Source organism: Myotis daubentonii, chromosome 11 (genome assembly GCF_963259705.1).
Source record: "Myotis daubentonii chromosome 11, mMyoDau2.1, whole genome shotgun sequence".
Lineage (NCBI taxonomy): Eukaryota > Metazoa > Chordata > Mammalia > Chiroptera > Vespertilionidae > Myotis > Myotis daubentonii.
In genome coordinates, this window is record NC_081850.1 from 52524701 (window position 1) to 52548678 (window position 23978).

The following is a 23978-nucleotide window of genomic DNA, read 5'->3' on the forward strand; positions in this document are numbered from 1 at the left end:
TCAGAGAATTTCCTTTTCCCAACTCTGTAATAATGTTTCTGATAATTGAATAGATCACGCTTGAAATTCATTTCCTTTATGAGGGTTTATCCTGAATTCTTATCCCTTTCAACAGCTAGAGTTTACCCTTTCCTCTTCTACAATCCTTTATTACTTTTTCTCTTAATGGCACTTTTATTTTCTACATTTAAAGTTATATATCTTTCCTATTAGATGAATTATATTAGTTTTTTCAAGCTGCAGGTGTGCTATAAAATTAAATTAGTTGGTTATGTTAACATTTTTATAGATTAAATGAAATAGAATAGTAAATATCAATGTACCACCTCATATTTTATGAAGTTTTGTTCTAGTTTATATATGTTTGTGTGTCTCCTGGGTCAAATACATTTCTTAAATTTGCAAAACACTTATAGGTTATGCTTTTGAAGGTAATATGTGTTTTATATATTTTTTGCGACGCTACTATGTTTTGAATGATGCTACTTTGTACAATATGTTTCCATTTCTTCTATATGTGATGCTTTACTTTGGATATTATTTATTTCCAAAGGCTGTGTGATATTGGGTAACAGTCTGAGCAGTAAGTATTACATCTTCATTTTGCATTTTTTTCAAAGATAAATTTAACACATATGTGACCCTGAAAGTGCAGAATGTGAAGAGCACAACTGTAGCAGTGCGTGGTGATCAACCTTCCTGGGAACAAGATTTTATGTTGTAAGTACTTTGCAGCAGCCGTGTACCTACAATATTTGATTACCTTTTCAAGGTAATTACATTGGATTAAACAATTGCAGGCCCAAGATTTTGTGTATATGTAAGGTTTATAAAATATGTTAAATATTTAAAAACATTTAAATGTATTAGCATATGTTAAATATTCTTTTTGAAAACTACAGAGTTACAGGAACAATTGAGGTATGTGGAAGGTGAAGTATGTCTGCAGTTTTGTTCTCTTGTGGATTCGTAATCTATTCTTAGAGACGAATTATGAATGTGAGTCAACTCCTGATAGTTTGGAAGTTTTTAGAGACAGGAACTGGGTCCTGGATTATGTCTTCCTCAAAGAACCAAGTCATATGTATGTGCTCAGGAAACATTAAGTAAATGAACAAATGAGCTCATTATTATATTCTATATTCTATTGTATTAATGCAAAGGGGAAATTTTTCTTTGCTTCACTTATTTTCAGCACATTTGATTTGAATTCTATGGCTATAATACCACATCCCCAAATTTTGAATCTGAGAACATTTTTTTAAAAATATATTTTATTGATTTTTTACAGAGAGGAAGGGAGAGAGATAGAGAGTTAGAAACATCGATGAGAGAGAAACATTGATCAGCTGCCTCCTGCACATCTCCTACTGGGGATATGCCCGCAACCCAGGTACATGCCCTCGACCGGAATCGAACCCGGGACCTTTCAGTCCGCAGGCCGACGCTCTATCCACTGAGCCAAACCAGTTTCGGCGAATCTGAGAACATTTATCTTACTTGTACAGCAGGGAAGCCAAGCTTTTCTCTAACATGTTAACTTGAAATTTCTGCATGTGATAAGTAGATGTTGTTTTCCTGAGAATACCTTTTTGCTTTTTCTGCTGGAATTGGCCTTTTCTCATCTTTCTTGCATTTCTTCTCAAATAAGCTTGTGTTTCAACAAGAGCTTTCTGGAGAATGTTTTTAGCATTAACATAAGTGTTTGCTTGTTCCACTGTAAGGCTATAGTTAAGTTTGAGTTAGCCCTTCCAAGCTGATATTCCTCCAATACATGACATTGCTTTTGCTTATTGGTTATTTGGCTCTTTCCAGAATCATTTCTTTTAAAAAAATTCTTAGTTATTATTATAGGAAAATCATCATTATTTATCATTATCCTGTGATAATCATTTTGTTAATAAGTGGCAGTGCCTACTTTAACTGATAATGTCTAATGAGTTAATGTCTAATGAGGGGCTGTGTGGTATGAACTGGCACACTAGTGTCCCTCACTTGTCCCTGACCATGTGTTCCCATCAAACTTAGATGTTCTCAGGGATGTTTTTTTCTTCTGCTTACAACCCATTTAATAAATCTTGTGAAGAAGCCTTGTTTTTTCTACAAGTTTCCTGTATACAATCCATAGATATAAGTTGTGGGCAGTGTTAGTATTAACAAGAAAACATATAAGACTATTGCCTAAGGGTGGATGAAGAGTGTACACAGGCAGCCTTTGTAGTAATGCCCACATTGCTTGGTTTCACTTTTTTTTTAAAAAAAATGAAACTGTTAATCTAATCATAATTGTAGCTCCAAAGGAGAGGGGACAGACTAACAAAGGCATTTTTCTATAGACACCTTACATAGGTTTCTAGGAATATAAACACTGGGTGCAGCATTCTGGGGCATTTTGATTTTTCTTGACAAAATCCTGGTAATAAAATATTCAAGGTAAACAGGAAATGTAGCTGTTTCCTTCATATTATCTGGCTTTATTTAAAGGATTTTTTTTCTTTCTTTTAGTGAGATTAGTCGCTTGGACCTGGGTCTAAGCGTGGAGGTATGGAACAAAGGACTGATTTGGGACACCATGGTGGGTACCGTGTGGATTGCACTGAAGACAATTCGACAGTCAAATGAGGTCAGTCATTGCATTGCCCACTTATAGGTATGGTTCTAGCCTTAGTTCTCCCCACTCAATCTCCATTCAACTAATATTCATCCATACATCTCAGATTGCTCTGCCCCCTTGCATGCAACCAGCTTATTCCTCACCTCACCTAGAGGTTTAGGGGATTTTTATTTCGATCTGGTCTTTCCTCTGCCTTGTGACTGAATTCAAAAGTGCTAGAACACTTCTTCAAACTTACCAGGTAGACAGCCCTTCTGAGTACTGTGTGCATGTGTGTGTGTGTGTGTGTGTGTGTGTGTGTGTGTGTGTGTGTGTGTGAGAGAGAGAGAGAGAGAGAGAGAGAGAGAGAGAGAGAGAGAGAGAGAGAGAGAGAACAGATAGAGAGGAGAGATAGAGAGAGAGAGGAGAGATATCAGGAGGGGTAAAGGAGGGAAGGGAGAGACTGTGTGTGATTGATTTAGGGTACCTGTGGTTTTTACCTTTCCCACTAAGATACTTTCCTGAGAGGAGTCCATTAAACTTCCTCAGCCATCTGGATGGGTTCTGTTCTCTACTTTGGATCCTATTTTCTGCTTTTTTTCTTTGGGTCACTAATCCCCAGGGGACTGGTTTCAGTCTTCCTTTTACATGTAACCCTAACAGGGTTTAAGGAACTACCAGTTTTGGCAATTGGTATTCACAGTGTCTCTGTACATTATTTTCAAGACTGAACTCCCATTCCACTTCCCCAGGTTAGAATTCAGCATAATTTCTCCATACACACTCACTTTGAATGTGGATAGAATCATTAGTATTCCTATATATCTTTTACATGGACTGGGAGTTTTCTCTGGGAGTGGGGGTGATGAAAATGTGACCCTCCTTCCGGAATTTCTTTTAGTTCTGGTTAAATTTGTACTCCGCCAGCAATGGGCAGTTCATTTTCATTGTGGCCCCAGTTCAGGTCTACTTAACTAGCAATGTTAGTAGCTCTTTACTGATTAGAAATAGAAACACATGAAGTGACACAGTCATTAAGAATGACACAGATTAAATATTAATCCATGGAGATGCTTGTTTTTTCGGTTTGGTACTCCGGAAATTCTTTCCTCAGTGGGCTTGCAGAGAGCAGGAAAGGTAGGTGGTGACAGTGGTGTGTTTGCCTTATCAGGAAGTGAGTGGCCCTCAGAAGCTCTCCCACAAGGAAATTCAGAGAAAAACACTTGGCTCTTAAACCAAGAGGGGACTCATGAAAAAGTAAAGTTTAATCTTAGATCTCTGTTTTCTAGGAAGGGCCCGGGGAGTGGTCCACATTGGAGGCAGAGACATTAATGAAAGATGATGAGATCTGTGGAACTAAAAACCCAACTCCTCATAAAATTTTGCTTGATACAAGATTTGAGTTGCCTTTTGGTGAGTCTGTTTGATTAGATTTTAATGTCATTTAATACTTTTTACCATATTGTTTCAAATTGTTTGCTATTTGTTTTATTCCTGTGTCTTTTGTCTTATCAGCCATCTTTTTTGAGGGCATTCTTGTCTTCCTCTCTATTTCCTATAATGACTATCCCAGGGATGATGCAAAGTTGATGCTAGAATGGTGCTAATTAAAGAATCTGTACTAAAAGCATTCTCGCCGAAGCTGGTTTGGCTCAGTGGATAGAGCGTCAGCCTGTAGACTGAAAGGTCCCAGGTTCGATTCTGGTAAAGGGCATGTACCTTGGTTGCGGGCACATCCCCAGTAGGAGATGTGCAGGAGGCAGCTGATCGATGTTTCTAACTCTCTATCTCTCTCCTTTCCTCTCTGTAAAAAAAATCAATAAAATATATTAAAAAAAATAAAAGCATTCTCTTTAAGTATTTACTTTTTTATGACTGTTTAGTATGATTTATGAAATACCTGCGTGTTAGAGAACATCAATAATTTATTCTTGTGATAACATTTTAACATTTATTGTCTTGAAGTTAATGTATAACTTATAATCCGTTCATTTTAACAATGACGTAGCACTAATAAGTAGAATAGTAATTTAAAAGGAAATTTTTTAAAAAATCACAAAAAATACATTCCCTGGCAGAAATTCAAATAGTATGGAAATGTACATGAATAAAAGTTGTTTCTCTTCCCACCTCCTTTGCATTCTATTTTCAGTGGTTAAAGAAATTAACCACTATTATTTTTTGTGTGTCTTGGTTTAGAAATAAGAAATTTCTTTTGCAGAAATTTATTTTGACAAAATTTGAATCATATGTATATATTACATATAGTGATTCAGTCGTGTGCCGCATAATGACATTTCAGTCAATGACGGGCCACCTATATGATGGTGGTATACCATAAAGCCTAGGTGTATAGTAGGTTATATCATCTTGGTTTGTGTAAGTACACTCTATGATGCTTGCACAATGATGTAATTGCCTACTGATGCATTTCTCAGAACATACCTTGTTATTAAACCGCACATAACTGCATAAAGTGTTGTATGAACTACAAAAGCACATTATCTTGGACATTGTTCCATGTTATACTTAAGGTCTATCTTGCTGGTCTGAACAGATGCCTATATGGTAAATGATCTAAGTAACCCTTTATTAATTGACGTGTAGGTTTTTTTTTTTTAGTATTACATACTGCTGTAATGAACAGCTTTGTATATCTGTGCCCATTTGTGAGTCTAGGGGAAAGTCCTTAAAGTAGAATTTAAAGAATGGATCATGGGGGTGGGAGTGGCCGGGGAGAGGTCAATGGGGTGAAAAAGGAGACATATGTAATACTCTAAACAATAAAGAATTTAAATTAAAAAAATAAAACAAAATAAAGAATGGGTCAAACAATATATGCACCATTACTTTTCATAGTATTGCCAAGTTACTTGTCAGAAAGATTGTGCCATTTTATAGTCTTATCAGCTGTATCCAAGATGTCCCTTTTCTACACATCTTTGCTAACATTTTGTATTTCACAATCTTTAACCTTTTTCTGTGTAATTGGTTGATATGGTATCTTGTTTTAATTTAGTTTAATTTTAATTTTGACTGTTCACACTGAGCCAAACCAGCTAGGGCCTAGGCTTTTAAACCATAATATATTTAACCACTCCTCTTGTTGGGTATTTTGTTTGTTCAAAGTTTATACTATTATAAATTATACTGCAGTAAACATAATCACAGCTCTATATTTTTCTTAAAACTATTTTGAGGGGTAAGGCAGGAATACATGCACAGTGGTTTAAAAAGTTATCCAGTGAAAATTACTAAGCCTCCCTCACAAATAAATTCTTTTCCTTATAGGCTGTCATAATTAGTACTTTCTTGTGTATCTTTGCAGAGTCAGTCTTTGAATCTATAAGCAAATATAGACTTAATCTCTTTTTAAAACACAAATAGTAGTATATTCGGACACATTTGGTGTCCCTGATGCTCTCCACTTAACAATGTATCTTAGAGCAGTGGTTCTCAACCGTGGCTGCACATTAGAATCACCTGGGAACCTTTTTAAATTCCTGATTTCTGGGCCCCATCCTCCGGAAATTCTGTTTCTTTGTTACTAATGTTGTGGCCCCACCCCATAACAAAGAAACAAAGAAACAGAATTTCCGGAGGATGAGGCCCAGAAATCAGGATTTTATTTATTTATTTATTTATTTGTATTTTTTTTTTTTATTGCTAAAAGTATTACAAAGGGTATTACATATGACTCCTTCCCCCCCCCCCCCCCCCCGCCCTTGACAATCCTCTGGCCTCCCCTACCCCCCAGTGTCTTATGTCCATTGGTTATGCTTATATGCATGCATACAAGTCCTTCGGTTGATCTCTTACCCCCCTCCCTCCTCAGAAATCAGGATTTTAAAAAAGATTCCCAGGTGATTCTAATGTGCAGCCAAGGTTGAGAACCACTGTCTTAGAGAATCATTCTACATTATTCTACATCAGAACTTATAGACCTGCAGCATAGCAGCTCTTCCTGTCCTCTCACTTCTTTTAAACAATTACAGGGTACACCATTTTATGGATGAGGAAGTGCTACACAAACTAGGTAGTAGATTATTTGAAGGTTTTATTATAAGACTTTGAAATACTGCCACTAATTGCTGAAGAGCAGTTTGAGGGGAAGGAGATGAAGTTTTAGGCAGGAAGATATATCTGTCTAAATGTTTCCAAAGTTGCTCTGATCCATATGTTGCCTCATTGTTTCTCTTTCATGCTGTATATATCTGATGTTTATAAAAGGTGAGTTTTGTTTTGGGGTAAGTTGTAATAGTCAATCTTAAATATATAGAAATGAGTATATATCATTATTAATTTTTCTTTTTTTGTGGTAAAATACATATAACATGAAATTAACTATCTTAACTATTTTAAGTGTACAGTTTAGTGTCATTAATACATTCATAATGTCGTGAACCGTCACCGTCATTCATATCCATAGCTTTTTTCATCTTGTAAAAATCAAACTCTGTACCCATTAAAAATAACTCCTATTCTCCTTACCCCTCAGCCCCTGGCAACCACCATTCTTTCTATATCTATGATTTTTTACTATTCTAAGCATCTCAGATAAGTGGAATCATATAGTATTTGTCTTTTTGTAACTGGCATGTTTCTCAGCATGATATTCTCAAGGTTCATCCATGTTGCAACATATGTTCCTTCCTTGTTAAGACTGAATAATATTCCATTTAATATACATACTACATTTTGCTTATCCATTCATTCATTGGTGAACACGGGTTGCTTCCACATTTTAGCTACTGTGAATAATGCTGCTATGAACGTGGGTGTGCAGAAATCTCTGAGATTCTGCTTTAATTTCTTTTGAGTATATTATTACTCCAAGATGGAATTGCTGCATTATATGGTAATTCTAAATTTTAAAATATTGCCATACTGTTTTTTCCTAGTGGCTGTACCATTTTATAGTCCTACCAATAGTATGCAAGGGTTCCAGTTTCTCACATCCTCACCAACACTTGTTATTTTCTGTGTTTTTGTGTGTGTGTTTTTTATGGTAGCCATTCTAATTGGTGTGAAGTAGTATCTCATTGTAGTTTTGATTTGTATTTCCCTAATGATTAGTGTTGTTGAGCATGTTTTCATGTGCTTATTGGCCATTTGTATATATTTGAAGAATCAATCAAGTCCTTCAGTTTTTAATTGGGTTTTTGGTTTGTTGTTGAGTTTTAAGAGTTCTCTGTATATTTTGGGTATTAATCCCTTATCAGATAATTTATTTGCAGATATTTTCTCCCATTGTGTTGGTTGCCTTTTTATTCTATTGGTAATATCTTTTACGGCAGAAATTTTTTGATAGTCATAAAGTCCAATTTGTCTATTTTTTCTTTAGTTGCCTGTGCCTTTGGTGTCCTATTCAAGAAATCATTGCCAAATACAATGTCATGCAGCTTCCCTCTGTTTTTTTCTAGTAGTTTTATGGTTTTAGGTCTTGAATCATTTTGAGTTAATTTTTTTTATGGTGTTAGGTAAGGATCCAACTTCATTCTTTTGCATACAGATATTTAGTTTTCCTAGCAACATTTGTTGAAAAGACTCTTTTCCCCATTGAATCTATCCTTGTCAAAAAATCATTTGACCACATGTATGAGGGTTTAATTCTTAGCTCTCTATTCTATTGATCTATATATCTGTCTTTATGTCAGTATCACACTGTTTCCCCCCACACACACACTTAAAATATTTGTATTAAGATATAATTGACATTTAACACTGTAAATTTAAGGTGTACAATGTATTGATTTGATACATTTATATATTGGAAAATGATTACCACCATCATAGCATTAGCTGATACCTCTATCATGTCATATAATATAGTACCACACTATTTTGATTACTATCTATATATATATAAAAGCCCAGCGACTGGAATGGCAGAATGACCAGAATGACTGGTGGCTATGACATGCACTGCAGCAGCCAAACCAGCCTGATCCGGGCCCTGATCGGCCCAACCCCTGCCCCGATTGGGGGCGGAGCTGGCCAGCCAACCACCTGCAGCCCCAACCCCTGGCCAGCCTGGCCTGATGGGCCCCCATTGGGGCAGGTAGGCCAGACCCCACCCTGCACGAATTTGTGCACCAGGCCTCTAGTAGCTTTATAGTAAATTTTGAAATTAGGAAATGTGAGTCCTCCAGCTTTATTCTTACTTTTAACCCTTTGTGGTCCAATTTTATTTTTGGAATTCAAACAGTCTGATCCAAATTAATTGACGGGATTGAATGTTGAAGTTATCTGTCTCACTAGACCTCAGCTCGACATTGGACCTGCTCTTAGCACCTGGTCTGTTGAGTCAGCCTCCACATTGGACTGAAAAGGGTTAAAATTGTTTTGGCTATTTGGGATCTGTTGAGATTCCATATTAATTTTAGGATGTGGTTTCTATTTCTGTAAAAAACATATTGGGATTTTGATAGTGATCACATTGAATCTGTAGATCATTTTGAGTAGTATTAACACATTAACAATATTAAGTCTTCTGGTCCAGTGGAAAAAATAGAACGTTATTTTGGTTTTTGTAAAGATTCAAGATAATATTCATAGAAAGAATGAAGCCACCAGTAAAATTAGTGCATTGCTATCACCCTTCTAAGTTTGATTATCTGATCGAACAAAGCATTATTGACTCATGATTAAATTATTAACTTTGTAATCTGGTTTCTTCTTTTTCATGGTAGATATCCCAGAGGAAGAAGCCAGATATTGGACCTACAAATTGGAGCAAATCAATGCCTTGGGTGCTGACAGTGAGGTAGGAACAGCCTTATTTGCAATATGGAGAGATAGAGAAAATCTTTTTATAGAACACTTTATAGTTTTTCAACAGAGGGGCCTGTAAGTATGTTCAAGAATGAAAGACTTTAAACTGTGTTAAAGAAAAAGGCACTTTGCCCTAACCGGTTTGGCTCAGTGGATAGAGCGTCAGCCTATAGACTCAAGGGTCCCAGGTTAGATTCTGGTCAAGGGCACGTACCTTAGTTGCGGGCACATCCCCAGTGGGGGGTGTGCAGGAGGCAGCTGATCGATGTTTCTCTCTCATTGATGTTTCTAACTCTCTATCCCTCTCCCTTCCTCTTTGTAAAAAATGAATAAAATATATTTAAAAAAAGAAACAGAAAAAGGCATCTGGAAGATTGCCTGACATTTCATTAGAAGGATTTTTCTCCTACTTTTCCTATTCTTCTCAGTGTTGCCTAGAAGTGGCTGAATTGGCAGTAGTCTGGCTCTAGATTGTTGGGGAAGGAGCTTATACTAGAAAAACTGTCCTCTTGTTACACAGATGAACAAAGGCATTTCTTCTGCTAGTTCCCAGATTTTTGGATCTATATATCCTTATTTGTTTGCTTTTTTAAAGGATGTTTAGACTATTACATGCTTGGTGTCCTGCTATACTAACTTATCACCAGAAATGGGTCTGTTGCACAGAAAAGAACACAACTCAATCTGGGCCATCAGGAATAGGGAATGCTCTTGATATTGGTGGCGGAGGGAAAAATAAGTTATTTTACTTTTGGAAAAGTACCACTTTTGCTACTCTGGTTTTGATTTCCATTTTCCTGATGATTAGTGATGTTGAACATCTTTTCTTTCTTTCTTTTTTTTAATATATTTTTTATTGATTAAGATATTACATATGTGTCCTTGTCCCCACGTTACCCTCTACCCCCCCCCCCTCATGCCCTCACCTCCCCCCCCCGCCCCCGTTGTCCGTGTCCATTGGTTAGGCCTATATGCTTGCATAAAAGTCCTTTGGTTGATCTTTCCCCCTTACCCCTACCCTCCCCTACCTTCCCTCCAAGGCCCGACAGTCCAATCAATGCCTCTCCGTCTCTGGATCAGTCCTTGTTCATCAGTTTATGTTGTTCATTATATTCCACAAATGAGTGAGATCCTGTGGTATTTATCCGCTCTCCAGTTCCATCCATGCTGTGGCAAATGGTAAGAGTTCCTTTTTCTTCTTCCTCTTCTTAAAGAATACCTTTCAGCATTTCATATAATGCTGGTTTGGTGGTGATGAACTCCTTTAGCTTTTTCTTATCCGTGAAGCTCTTTATCTGACCTTCAATTCTGAATGATAGCTTTGCTGGATAAAGTAATCTTGGTTGCAGGTTCTTGCTATTCATCATTTTGAATATTTCTTGCCACTCTCTTCTGGCCTGCATGGTTTCTGTTGAGAAATCAGCTGACAGTCGTATGGGTACTCCCCTGTAGGTAACTGTCTTTCTCTTGCTGTTTTTAAGATTCTCTCTTTATCTTTTGCTCTTGGCATTTTAATTATGATGTATCTTGGTGTGGTCCTCTTTGGATTCCTTTTGTTTGGGGTTCTCTGTGCTTCCTGGACCTGTAAGTCTATTTCTTTCACCAGGTAGGGGAAGTTTTCTGTCATTATTTCTTCAAATAGGTTTTCAATATCTTGCCCTCTCTCTCCTTCTGGCACCCCTATAATTCTGATGTTGGTACGCTTGAAGTTGTCCCAGAGGCTCCTTACACTATCTTCATATTTTTGGAATCTCTTTTCTTTTTTCTTTTTCGGTTGGGTATTTTTTGTTTCTTTGTATTTCAAATCTTTGACTTGATTCTTGGGATCCTCTTGTCTGCTGTTGGATCTCTGTAAATTATTCTTTATTTCAGTCAGTGTATGCTTAATTTCTAGTTGGTCCTTTTTCATGTCCTCCATGGTCTCACTATACTTACTGAGGGATTCATTAAATTTATCGGCGGTTTCCATAAAATTCTTGAAAAACCTTATAAACGTGGCCTTGAACTCTATATCCAGTTGTTTGCTTTCCTCCATTTCTGCCATTTGTGACCTGTTTCTTTGTCTCCGCATTTTGGCTGCTTCCCTGTGTTGATAGAGTGGCCCTGCACGCCAGGTGTCCTGCAGGGCCCAGTGGCTCAGCCTCCCCAGTTACCTGAGGTGGACACTCTTGGTGCACTCTTGGTGCCTTGGTTGTTGTAGGATCACTGGGAGGAATTGACCTCCAGGCCAATTGGCTGTGAGAATCAGCTGTGTCTGAAGTGGGAGAGCTTCTGTGCTGAAGACACCCTTCTGGGGCAAGACTTGCTTCAGTGGGGCTTTGGTGCTCACTGAGTCTGCTCCCTGAGTGTGTCCCTTATGGATCTGAGGAGTTGCAATCTGGATGGTCCCCCTCTGACCACTGGGTACAGTGGCTCCTGGATCTAAGGAGGTGCTAATTCAGCCTCTGCCTGAGGCCACACAGCAGGTGCCACGAAGAGGCTCAGCTGTGAAGCAATGCAAGCCGCTGCGGGGCCTTGGGCCTTCTCTTGGAAGTTCTGGGTCTGCCTGGCTCTGCTGCAGTTAGGTACATTCACATGCAAAAGCCTCTGCCGTAGCCTGGGCATGGCGGGGTCTCAGGGAATCAAAGGGCGTAACAAGCAGCTATGGCTGATTCTCCGCTCAGCCCTAAGCAGTCGAGCGTCTCAGTGACCCGATAATTGCTGCAAGCACCTCTGAGGGAAAGCCGCCCTCAAGTTCGCCCGCTGCCCGACAGTGTAGCTTCTCCCCGTATGAGTCCTGGGTCCCCAGAGACTTCCCGGAACCGGAGTTCAGAGCAGTCGGGAGCTTGTGATTCAAAAAGACAGCCGCGTCCTCAGGTGCCACCCGCTTTCCACGCGCGAGCGAGCCGCCATACCTCTGCACTTCACCTCCGCAGCTCCTCTGGCTCTCAGTGTGCTTTTCTTTCCTTCTAGTTGTAGAATTTACACTCAGCCAGCCTTCCTGTTGTTCTGGATGATGTCCGCTCTGTCCTTTGCGGTGTTTTTCAATTTGAACATCTTTTCATATGTACATTGGCCATCTGTATCTTCTGTGGAAAAATGCCCTTTCATGTCCTTTGCCCAGTTTTTGATTGGGTTATTTATTTATTTATTTTGTTATTGAGTTGGTTGTGTTTTATATATTAACCCCTTATTGGATATATCATTTATGAAATCTTGATAATTACTGAATCTTGGAGGTAAGTGTAAAGGTTTCAGTTTACTATGCTCATTTTTATGTCTGCTTAAAAATTTTATGTCGGTTTTATGCTGTGAAAACCATTAGGGGAAAGGCTGGTGGGATCACTTCATAATGGATGATAAGGGTGATACCAGTTGAATCCACTATTGAAATTTAATATCACTAAAAGTGACATAAGACACCATCACCCCACCAAAAAGAAAAAAAAAACCCCACACATACACCTTCAATATAAATTTCAATCTAATCCTCAAACTACTAGAAATAATTTCCAGTTTAAAGAAGTAAGAGGGATAGAGGAACATGGTAAATAAAACCTTGGGATATAATCAGCCAAATCTAGAATGTACAGAATTCTGCATAACAAATGAGAGAAGAAGAAACAACTGTAGAATTAAAGTGATTTAAAAGACATAATAACCAAATATGTACAATTTGTTTGGATCATGAATTGAACAAATCAACTGTGACAAGATATCTTTGAGACAATAAAGAAAATTTGAATTCTGAGTAAGGTAGGCCTTAGCCGGTTTGGCTCAATGGATACAGCGTCGGCCCGTGGACTGAATAAATAAATAGATAAATATAAATAATAAATAAATAAATAAGTAAATAGTACCTGACTTCACCCTGGCTGGTGTGGCTCGATTGGTTGAGCATTGTCACATGCACCAAAAAGCTGCTGGTTTGCTTTCTGGTCAGTGCATATGCTTGGGTTGTAGGCCTGATTCCCACCCAGTAGGGGTTGTGCAGCCCATTGATGTTTCTCTCTCTCCCCACTCCCTTCTCTCTAAAATCAATAAAAACATATAACAAAAATAAAATAAATTGTACTTGACTTATGATCCTTCCTATCTACCTCTGATATTTGTATCATAGGTTATTGCTTGTATAGTATCCTATCTAATAATAGACAAACATGGTAATTGACCATACCTTCACTATGCCTCCCATCGGCTAATCAGTGAGATATGCAAATTAACCGCCAACAAAGATTGCGGTTAATTTGCATATGTAGGCGCGAACCGGTGGAGCGAAGACTGAAGGCGGCTCCAGCCCGGGCAGCGAAGGCCTGAAGGTGGCTCCGGCCAGAGCGAAGGCCTGGGTCCCGGAGGAAAACCGGTGCCGGCAGCCAGGGGAAGGGAAGGCCTATTGCATGAATCTTTTCGTGCAACAGGCCTCTAGTTTTATATATAAAAGTATATTTTTATACAAAAAATGTTTTGTATTTTGGATCCAACCACTTGAAAGGCCTTTCTCTACTGACACTGCTATATAAACTATCATCAACTTTTGTCTGGATAATTGCAATCATTGGTCTATTTCCCTTTTTGTTCCCTACAGTTTATCTCACACAGTAGCCAGAGTGACTTTTTATTTTTTTAAATATGTTTAAAAAAAATACATGTTATTGATTTTTTTACAGAGAGGAAGGGAGAGGTATAGAGAGTTAGAAGCATCGATGAGAGAGAAATATTGATCAGCTGCCTCCTGCACAACCCCTACTGGTGATGTGCCTGCAACCAAGGTACGTGCCCTTGACCGGAATTGAACCTGTGACCCTTCAGTCCACAGGCTGACGCTCTATCCACTGAGCCAAACCAGTTAGGGCTTTAAATATGTTTTTATTGATTTTTTTTTAGAAAGAGAGGAAGGGAGAGGAAAAGAGATAAAAACATTGATGAGAGAGAAACATAGTTCGCCTGCTCCTGCACACCCCTTACTGGGGATCAAGCCCGGAGCCTGGGCACCAGGAATGGAACTGGTGACCTCTTGGTACAGTGGTCAATGCTCTACCAACTGAGACACACCTAATGGGTCAGAGTGATTATTTATTTATTTATTTATTTTTAAAATATATTTTATTGATTTTTTTACAGAGAGGAAGGGAGAGAGATAGAGAGTTAGAAACATCGATGAGAGAGAACCATCGATCAGCTGCCTCCTGCACATATCCTACGGGGGATGTGCCCACAACCCAGGTACATGCCCTTGACCGGAATTGAACCTGGGATCTTTCAGTCCGCAGGCCGACGCTCTATCCACTGAGCCAAACCGGTTTCGGCCAGAGTGATTTTTTAAATGTTTATTGGTTTATTGAGAGAGAGAGGAAAGGAGGGAAGGAGGGAGAAGGGGAGAGAGAGAGACAAGAGAGAGAGAAAGAGATAGATAGAGAGAAACATTGATTTGTTGTTCTACTTATTTATGCAATCATTGGTTGATTCTTGTATGTGCCTGGCTGGAGGTTGAATCCACAACCTTGGCAAATCAGGACTATACTCTCACCAATTGAGTTAGCTGGGCAGGGCCAGAGTGATTTTTAAAGTGTAATCAAGTCACATCTCTCTTGTGTTTAAAACTCTAAATGGCCTCCCAATACACTAGAATAAAATCTAACTCCTTACCATGGTTTACATACTCTACCTCCCCATTGCCTGGAACAAGGCTTTACACATAATAAGTGCTCAGAAATATCTGTTAAATGAGTGACACATTTATCGGCAATGTTAGAAAAGCTCTGTAATGCCCAGTATTTCACAGCTTATTAATAAGTGGCAGAGTCAGGATGAAAACTCCAGGTTATTTGCAAGTTGCTGGACCACGTTGTTTTCCCAATCTTCCAGTGGGATCTGCACCAAACTATTCTGTCTTCCAAACTATGTACCTGTGTTAAAGTGTTTATGTCTTTTTCTTTTTTGTTTTGCCTTTTCAAATCCTGCCCATCTTCAAGACATAAATTTAATTAAAAATTTTAGAGAAAAATTTTTATGGCTTCAGTACTCTGTATTTGCTTTTTGTTTTTGTTAATTCTAACCCAATTCTCTTTCTCTTTCTCTCCTTCCCTCCCTCCCTCCCTCCCTCCCTCCCTCCCTCCCTCCCTTTCTTCCTTGAGAGAGTGGAAGGAAGGGAGGGAGGGAGGGAGGGAGGGAGGGAGAGAGAGAGAGAGAGAGAGAGAGAGAGAGAGAGAGAGAGAGAGAGAAGAGAGAAATTGATGTGAAAGAGACACATCAATTGGTTGCCTTCCCCAATTGGTTGCCTTCCCCACATGTCCAGACCAGGACCAGGACTAGGGATCAAACCTATAACCCAGGTATGTGCCCTTGATCAGAAATTGAACCCATGATCCTTTGATGCTCAGGCCAATGCTCTAACCATTTAGAAACACCAGCCAGGGCACTCTGTATTTGTTTTTTTGGTGGTAAATGGTGGTGGATTGGGTTGGGAAGGCTAGAGTGTAAATGTGAAGGGAACTGGAGTAGATTTCGGATGTTGCATTGTATGCTTAAATAAGTAATTGCACACACGACCTCATGAGGGAGGAAGCACTGTTACTTTTTTTAAAAAACATCAGAAACTCAGTCTCGGAGAGGTTTTCAGTTCCATCACTCCAATGGGGAAATCTATACTTTATCCATAGGAAAACTTAGAAGACTGCATTTTCTAGGTCTTCTGAACCTTCTCTAAAACTAAGCCTTCTCTGCCTTGGCTGGGTGGCTCAGTTGGTTGGAGCATTGTCCTGAATACCACAAGGTTGCAGGGTTGACTCCCAGTCAGGGCACATACCTAGGTAGTGGGTTCAATCCCCGGTCGGGGTGCGTACGGGAGGCAACTTGCCGGGAGCCGGTCCATCCTTGCTGTTTCAAGGGACCTGGCATATATGGCATACGGTTCTTAATATGTTTGCTCACCTTCTTGGCGCTGTGTTTTAACCAAAGTCACCTCTCCGAGAAAGGTTGAATCCCCAGGTAGGGATTTTCCCCTGAAGTTAGGGAGGGAATAAAACCCCTCAACTAAGTGCCAGGCGGGTAATTAATCCCTTTAACTACGAACAATCATGCTTAAACTACATAATCTTTTCTCCCTGGAATGGAGATAAGAAACGCCCTAACCTTTGTAATAGAGATTGATAGGATTGAATCAACTGGTATAAATACAGTTGTAACAAGACAGAAACACACAGAACTTAGAACAGAATCAAGAAGACAGAACCTACACGGAGCCTAGAGACAGAAGAACTTTGCTGGAGAGAGCATGCCGGAGGATCCTGGAGAGGGACTGGCCTCGGAGCCTAGAGACAGAGCCTAGCGGGAGAACATGGCAAGGGATCCTGGACTGAACCTGACTACAGAGATTGGCAGGAGAACCTGACTGGAACCTGGACACTGAACCTGACTGGAGAGCCTGGACAGAACCTGGCTGGAGAACCTAGCGAGGGAACATGGCTACAGAACCTCGCTGGAGATCCGAAGCAGAACCTCTCTGGAGATCCGGGCTAGAGATCCTGGCTAGGCTGCTGATCAACTGAACGCTGTCTCCGTGTCATTCCTTCTTCACCGACTCCATCCACGCCCTTGGGGACCCCTGGACCCGCTGGGGTTGGACCCCGGCAGCAACTGATCAGTGTTTCTCACATAGATGTTTCTCTCTCTGTCTCTCTCCCCTTTCCTCTCTCTCTAAAAATAATACACGTCCTCCAGTGATAATTTTTTTTAAAAAGTTAAAAAAACAACAACAGACTAAGCCTTCTACAGCTGCTTGGCAGGTGTCCTTGGCCAGAATGGTCTCTGCTATCCTGATTTAGCCTGTTGCATTGGACCAGTGTCATTTCTGATATTCTGGCCTTTATGTTGGGATCGCACAGGGAAATCAGCAGCAGAATCATCTATTTCTTTTCAATAAAAATTTTGACTCCCGTCAAACACTAAACCTTTTTACAGGTACCTGTGGTTTTTCCCCTCTTTACTTGAGCCTCTAATTATATGTGTGTTTTTTTCTCCTTTCTGCTTCTAGTATTCTATTCAAGAAGAAAGCCAGAGGAACCCATTGCCCAGTGCTGCCGCCCAGTGTTGTAAGTGAGAAACTTATCTCTGAAGCTCTTAATGACAGCTTTCTGTGAGTTCTCCAAATGTGGCTCATTTTGAATTGGGGAGGATGGTGTTGTGGTGTGAGTAAACAGTATATAGTCCAGAAACACACCTATTCAGACCCATGCCTTCAATGGATCTCTGCTCAGTAGCTTTAGGAAGAGATCTTTTGGTTTTGTGTGGCTGTAGGCAGGGCAATGGTGCTCATCTTTTTTGTCCATTTGCCAACTTTTATCCCAGGAGGAATGATTTTACTTTTTCTATCCCCATTTACCAGTTATTATTTTTTTAAGACTTTGTTTAATGTCATTAACTCTGGAAAATCTTTCTGCCGCTTTGTCCTTCCCGCAAGTCTAGCTAGATGACTCTCCTCTATAGTACCCTGGGCATACATTTATTATATAACCTACCATGTATTATAATCTATGTATATTTCTTTGACAGGAACACAAAGTTTTTAAAGGCATAGAAATTCTTCCTTTGGTATTCCTAGCATCTGGCTCAATACCTGATACATAGTATAGTACGCCCCATTAAAGTTTGATAAATGTTTGAGCAAGAGAACTTGTCATTTCTCTTGAGATTAACTTATCCAAATCACACAGATTTCTTCTTGAAATGAGCCATGCATTGTTGCTATATTGCTACCTTCTCCTTAATTTCTCTTAAAACAGCTTGAGGATTCACTAAAGGACTGATTTGGAGTATGTTCTCTTTCAATTTTTCAAGCTGTGGGGTGTGTGTGTGTGTGTCTGTGTGTTGTACTTTTGTTGTTGTTACTATAGTTTTTCTGAAACACATGTCAAACTCTTATCAACTGCATGTTGAAATTGGTAGTAATAGTAATTGTAGTAATACTACTAATAATAAGAACCATAGCATCTAACATTTTGAGGTCTTACAGTATGCCAGATGCTGGTCTAAGAACTAAAAAGTACTAACTTATTTGATCTTCACAACAACCCTAAGACATAGATTTTACTCTTGTCTCTCCATTTTTCAGATGAGGAAACTGAGGCATATAGAGATTGAGTAGTTTGCCACAAATTACATAAGTTGTAAGTGGTGAAGTAAATATTCAAACACAGACAACCTGACTTGATAGTCCATGCCTTGAACCGCTTTGTTATATTACCTCCATCATATTGTTTTTGAGAATGAAAACCTCTATTTATGGTTTAAAAATTCATTGGTTGCCTTCCCTCCTATAGGCTACTTTCCTGATGAAAGTAAGACCGATGGCAGAGGTCAACATTTTTTCTTTATCTAAGAAAACCTATTTTTTTATGATTTATTACTCCTCCCCCTTTTTGGTTATTTAGGACATAGAATTTATCAAACATTTAGGGTTATAGAGGCCAGAAGAATCTAAATTGAAGACCAGGTTGTGAATTCAAAGTCTATAGGTCCTTTCCAAAGTTATTGAGCGAATTTTTATCTTTATTTTTCTCTTTTCTGTCACTAACCTGATGAAAGTTTCTCTGTGTGTGTGGTTCTTTTTAAAATATGTTTTTATTGATTTCAGAGAGGAAAGGAGAGGGAGAGAGAGATAGAAACATCAATGATGAGAGAGAATCATTGACCAGCTGCCTCCTGCACGCCCCACACTGGGGATTAAGCCTGCAACCTGGGCATATGCCCTGACCGGATATCGAACCGTGACCTCCTGGTTCATAGGTCAATGCTCAACCACTGAGCCACGCCAGCTGGGCTGATTTAGTTGATATTTAAATGAGACTTTTAGACTTGAGTTGATGCTGGAATGAGGTAAGACTTATGGAGCTGATGGGATGGAATGAATATATTTTGAAGGTGATTAGGATATGCATTTGTGGCTTTGGGACAGAGGCAGAATGCTTTTGGGCTGAATTGTGTCCTCTAAAACTCATGTTGAAGGCCTAACCCCTCAATGTGACTGTATTTAGAGATAGAGCTTGTGAGGAAGTGTTAAAGCTTAAATGATGTCATAGGGTGGGTCTCTAATCTGATAGGGCTGGTGCCCCTTTAAAAAGAGGAAGAGCCCTGGCTAGTGTGGCTAGAGTGTCAGCCTGTCCACCAAAGGGTCTCAGGTTCTCCGGGTCAAGGACACATAACTGGGTTGCAGGTTCGATCCCTGGCCCCAGTTGGGGTGCGTGTGGGAGGCAACCAATTGATGTATCTCTCACTTGTATTCTCTCTCTCCCTCTCTCCTCTTCCTCCTTCTTCCCTCCCTCCCTCTCACTTTCTCTAAAAAATCAATGGAAAAAAATACCCTCGGGTGAGGATTAACAAAAAAATAAAATAAAATACAAAGAGACACCAGAGCTCTCTCTGCCATGTGAGGACACAGCAAGGAGATGGCCATTTGCAAGCGAGGAAGAGGGCTCTCACCAGAAACTGAACCCTGCCAGAACTTTGATCTTTGATTTTTCAGCCTCTAGAAACTGAGAAAATAGATTTCTGTTGTTTAAGCCACCCAGTCTATGGCATTTTGTTATGGCAGCCTGGAGCAGACTAATACACTTAGGGAAACAAATCTATATAATTGGAGGGAAAATATCTGGAAAAAGAGGCACCAAAATATTAACCAAATTTGTCTCTGATAGTGGGATTAAGACTTTTTTTAAAAATATATTTTATTGATTTTTTACAGAGAGGAAGGGAGAGAGATAGAGAGTTAGAAACATGGATGAGAGAGAAACATCGATTAGCTGCCTCCTGCACACCCCCTACCGGGGATGTGCCCGCAACCAAGGTACATGCCCTTGACCGGAATCGAACCTGGGACCCTTCAGTCCGCAGGCCGACGCTCTATCCACTGAGCCAAACCGGTTTCGGCTATGACTTTTTGAAAAACATATTTTTATTGATTTCAGAGAGGAAGGGAGAGGGAGCGAGAGATAGAAACATCAATAATGAGAGAGAATCATTGATTAGCTGCCTCCTGCACACCCCCTACTGGGGATCAAATGCACAATGTGGGCATGTGCCCTTGGCTGGAATCGAACCTGGGACTCTTCAGTGCCCAGGCCGATGCTCTATCCATTGAAGCAAACTGGCTAGGGCTACCGGTTACAATTTAAGAGCAAGGGCCCTGGCCAGTGTGGCTTAGTTGGTTGAGTGTTGTCCAGTGAACTCTTCCAGTTCTTACATTTTCTAAATAATTAACTAAGTACTACTTTTACTAGTTAAAAGTTATTAAGAGGAGTAATGGAATCATTGAGTCCTTTTCTAGATCTATGTTTGCTGTCATCTCTCTGAGTGTCTTTGGAAGTCTTTCCACTTGTCTACTTAAGTTTCTTGATGTATAAAAAAGAATTGGTCTAAATGAGCTCTAGATTGTACCCACAGATAGGTATAGAGTTCAGATTAGCAATTCTCCTGCTTAGGTAGACATCTAACCTGTCTGGCTCCCAATTTTTGCCAGCATCCCCAAACTTTATTCTTTTTTCCCCTCCCCAGGAGATAGGGAATGGACAGGCTAACCTCTCTTCACCAATAGCTGCTCTTGCAAAAGATTAAAGAGTTCTACCCATATTCTACAAGACAACTGGCAAGGATTCAGTTAATTGTCTTATAAAATTTCCTAAAATCTGGATTTGTCCTATTGTTCATAATTAGATTCTGGTTACTACCTAGCTGATACAAATTTTTAAAAATTATTTGTGATTATTTGTGATGCTGATGTTAATTATTAGTTCAGATGGTGTTTTCTGGATCTTTCCACTGTTAGGGTATTCCCCCCCACCCTTTGTAATTAATAAGTAATCTGGAGGGGGGGGGCATACTACTTGGAGACTGTGTGTACATATCCTATTTTCTCATAACTTTTCATTCATTAATATTAGAATCTGTTATGATGGTTGCAAAATGATGATTTTCTAATTCTCTCATTACTTTTACATTGAGTAGCTGTCTTTTTCTCTTCTTCTATCCTACTTTTTTTTTTTTAAGACTGTCACTATGAACTCATGAATTCTTTTTTTAAAAAGCTTTTTAAATTTATTTTTAGAGAGAGGGGAAGGGAGCGGGTGAAAGAGAAACAGCCATCTGAGAGCAATACATTGATCGGCTGCCTCCTGCATGCCCCTCCCTGAAGCCTCTTTTTCAAATATGCTAGCATTATTATCAGTTCACTAAATGTGCTTTTGTATGTATAATTTCATTTACCTGAAACATTTTCCCCCTCCCTTTCTTGGTATTTGTCCCTAGTAAAATCTAACTGTCCTCATTAATTGTTCTACTGGTTAGTGAAATGTTTTAGTGCATTTTGGGAGTGGAGAAGGTAACTGGCTTAATTAACTTGGTGTTATTTCTCTTATAATAATGGTAATGGGCTTAAGTGAGAATAGGGAACTGGTTGTCCAGACAGCATAACTACTGTTATTTTCATGGGTTAGTAATGAAATTTGTAGATGGGATTGGGTCATTTGTTTGGTTTACTCATGCTATAAGCATTTATTGACCACTTACTGTGTATAAGACACTGCTATGCAGTGCTGTGGAACATTGAGGAAAGAGGCAATGTCTTGTAAGCAGAGGCTTCTTTGGTCCCAGAGTTTCACTGAGAAACAGTATTGTTACTTGCCTGGAGCAGTCTAGGCTGCAAGCTAATCTGAAGTTCTACATGATTATTTTTCAGTTTTCTTTTTTAAAAGAAACAAGATAATTACCCCTTAGCAGTTGCTATGACAACTGTGCTATGGCCTGGGAGAATTTTCAGCTGAAGTCCCTCTCTGCCCAAGGTTAGAAAGTTTAATAAATTATTAAAATTTAAAAATTGCACAGTATCCTTTCAGAGAAGAAGACATAGGTGGTAGGAAGAAGTTAAGTACATAGGAAGAAAACTGACACTCAGTGTACAGTTAAATTAAACAGTCTGTGACTAGTAGTCGCATATCCCCAGGATTGGAAGTTAGCTCAGGTAATGAAGCCAGCCTGTGTTGGCATCATTCAATGCTTCTAGAATTTTGATTCTTACAGCAAGCTTTCAAGGGAACTGCATCCTCAGAACTCTGACATTGGCGATCTCTCAGCAAACATTAGGGCTGTCAGAGTGTGCCGACCCTCCCACTGCCTATTTATCGGGAACCTATAAGGCAAGCAAAAATCTGGCAATATGACAAAACTAATTTTCTCTTGTAATCCTTACAACTTTTTCAAGATTATATAGCTAGTATGTAGCAGGGCCAGAATAACTTAGGTTTGACTTCAAGACCAATATGAAGCCAAATTATTCATTGTTTCTTAGGATAAAGGCCTATATTTAGTGATTTCTTTGTCACATTTGTTGCCTCAAATTTAGTTTGAGTGTGGAATAGGAGTTAAATTTAATTAATATTGAATTTTTTATTTTGAAAAATGAATAGAAAATGTAATTTCTCCTGTCATTCAAAGCTTCTGTGTTTTAATAGATTTTATTTAAAATTTGTAGGTAATTGAGAAAAAAATGCTATCTCTGAGGACCCAACAGGCTAAAGTGTTTTATTACATATTGAAAAATGAGAGAGTACGATTGTTCTTTGGCCTTTTAACTTTCAATAGAGAGAAGCAAAATTGGACACCATCGCTTCCAGAAAAGGGAATCACTCCCCCACTGTATCAGGACTGAGCCTCTCCTGGGTATACTGTGGTAGGCTCAGGTTTAAGGAACACAGAGACAAGGATGGGTTTCGTAGAGGCAGGTTGAGTTTTTCTCATTTGGAGTAAGGGAGGGTATATCAGCTTCTGAATGACGTTATAGGCCAGAGGAGGTTTAAAAAGAGTATGGAAGCAGTAGTTTTCTTTTTCTTTTTTTAAAATATATTTTATTGATTTTCTACAGAGAGGAAAGGAGAGGGATAGAGAGTTAGAAACATCGATCAGCTGCCTCCTGTACACCCCCTGCTGGGGATGTGCCCACAACCAAAGTACATGCCCTTGACCGGAATCGAACCTGGGACCCTTCAGTCTGCAGGCCGGCGCTCCATCCACTGAGCCAAACCGGTTAGGGCGGAAGCAGTAGTTTTTTGTTATTCCCTATATAGTGACTAGTAGAGAGCAAGAGTACTTTGTGTGTAGATTTGTCTTATGCTTGGTAGAAGGCAGATGCTCTTTACATGTTATGTAAAATTAATGGAATACAAGTAGGGAAGGCTCAAATAAGGTAAGGTATATAATAATTGGTGGGCTGGGGAAATGATCTTTGAATTCTTCCTAAAATTGTCTCTGTCACTCTTTTCTTGCTACCACTTGCGGTGTTGTTAGGTCACTGGACCTATCTGGGCTGGGGAGAGCAGCAGAGTACGTAAGAATTTGAATTCCTTATAATTTTCTTGATCTTATCCTTTAACATACTCTCTCTGAACTATAAAGCTGGATATTCATGCATACAAGCATATATAACTTCACGCGCCCCCCACCCCCGTCCCACCTTCCCCTCCCCTCCTTAAATCTCAGGAGATAGTTATCTTTAGTGAACTGTTATATCCTTTCAGGCTGGTTTCTTGGAGACTGTGTGAATATGATAAATTTCAAACCAAAGTCCCAGTTACAATTCTGACAGGAT

The 23978-nt window shown here is 39.3% G+C and overlaps 1 protein-coding gene across 9 annotated transcripts in view; it reads left to right on the forward strand.

Annotated features, from left to right (window-relative positions):
- Positions 1 to 23978, forward strand: part of UNC13B (unc-13 homolog B) — a 159804-nt gene that overhangs the window by 38630 nt on the left and 97196 nt on the right. For all 9 annotated transcript variants that reach the window (XM_059657252.1, XM_059657259.1, XM_059657250.1 and 6 more), the window contains exons 3-7: positions 621 to 720; positions 2506 to 2623; positions 3883 to 4006; positions 9286 to 9359; positions 17379 to 17436. In XM_059657252.1, coding sequence (XP_059513235.1) covers positions 621 to 720; positions 2506 to 2623; positions 3883 to 4006; positions 9286 to 9359; positions 17379 to 17436 — 474 coding nt within the window. The remainder of the gene's footprint in view (positions 1 to 620; positions 721 to 2505; positions 2624 to 3882; positions 4007 to 9285; positions 9360 to 17378; positions 17437 to 23978) is intronic.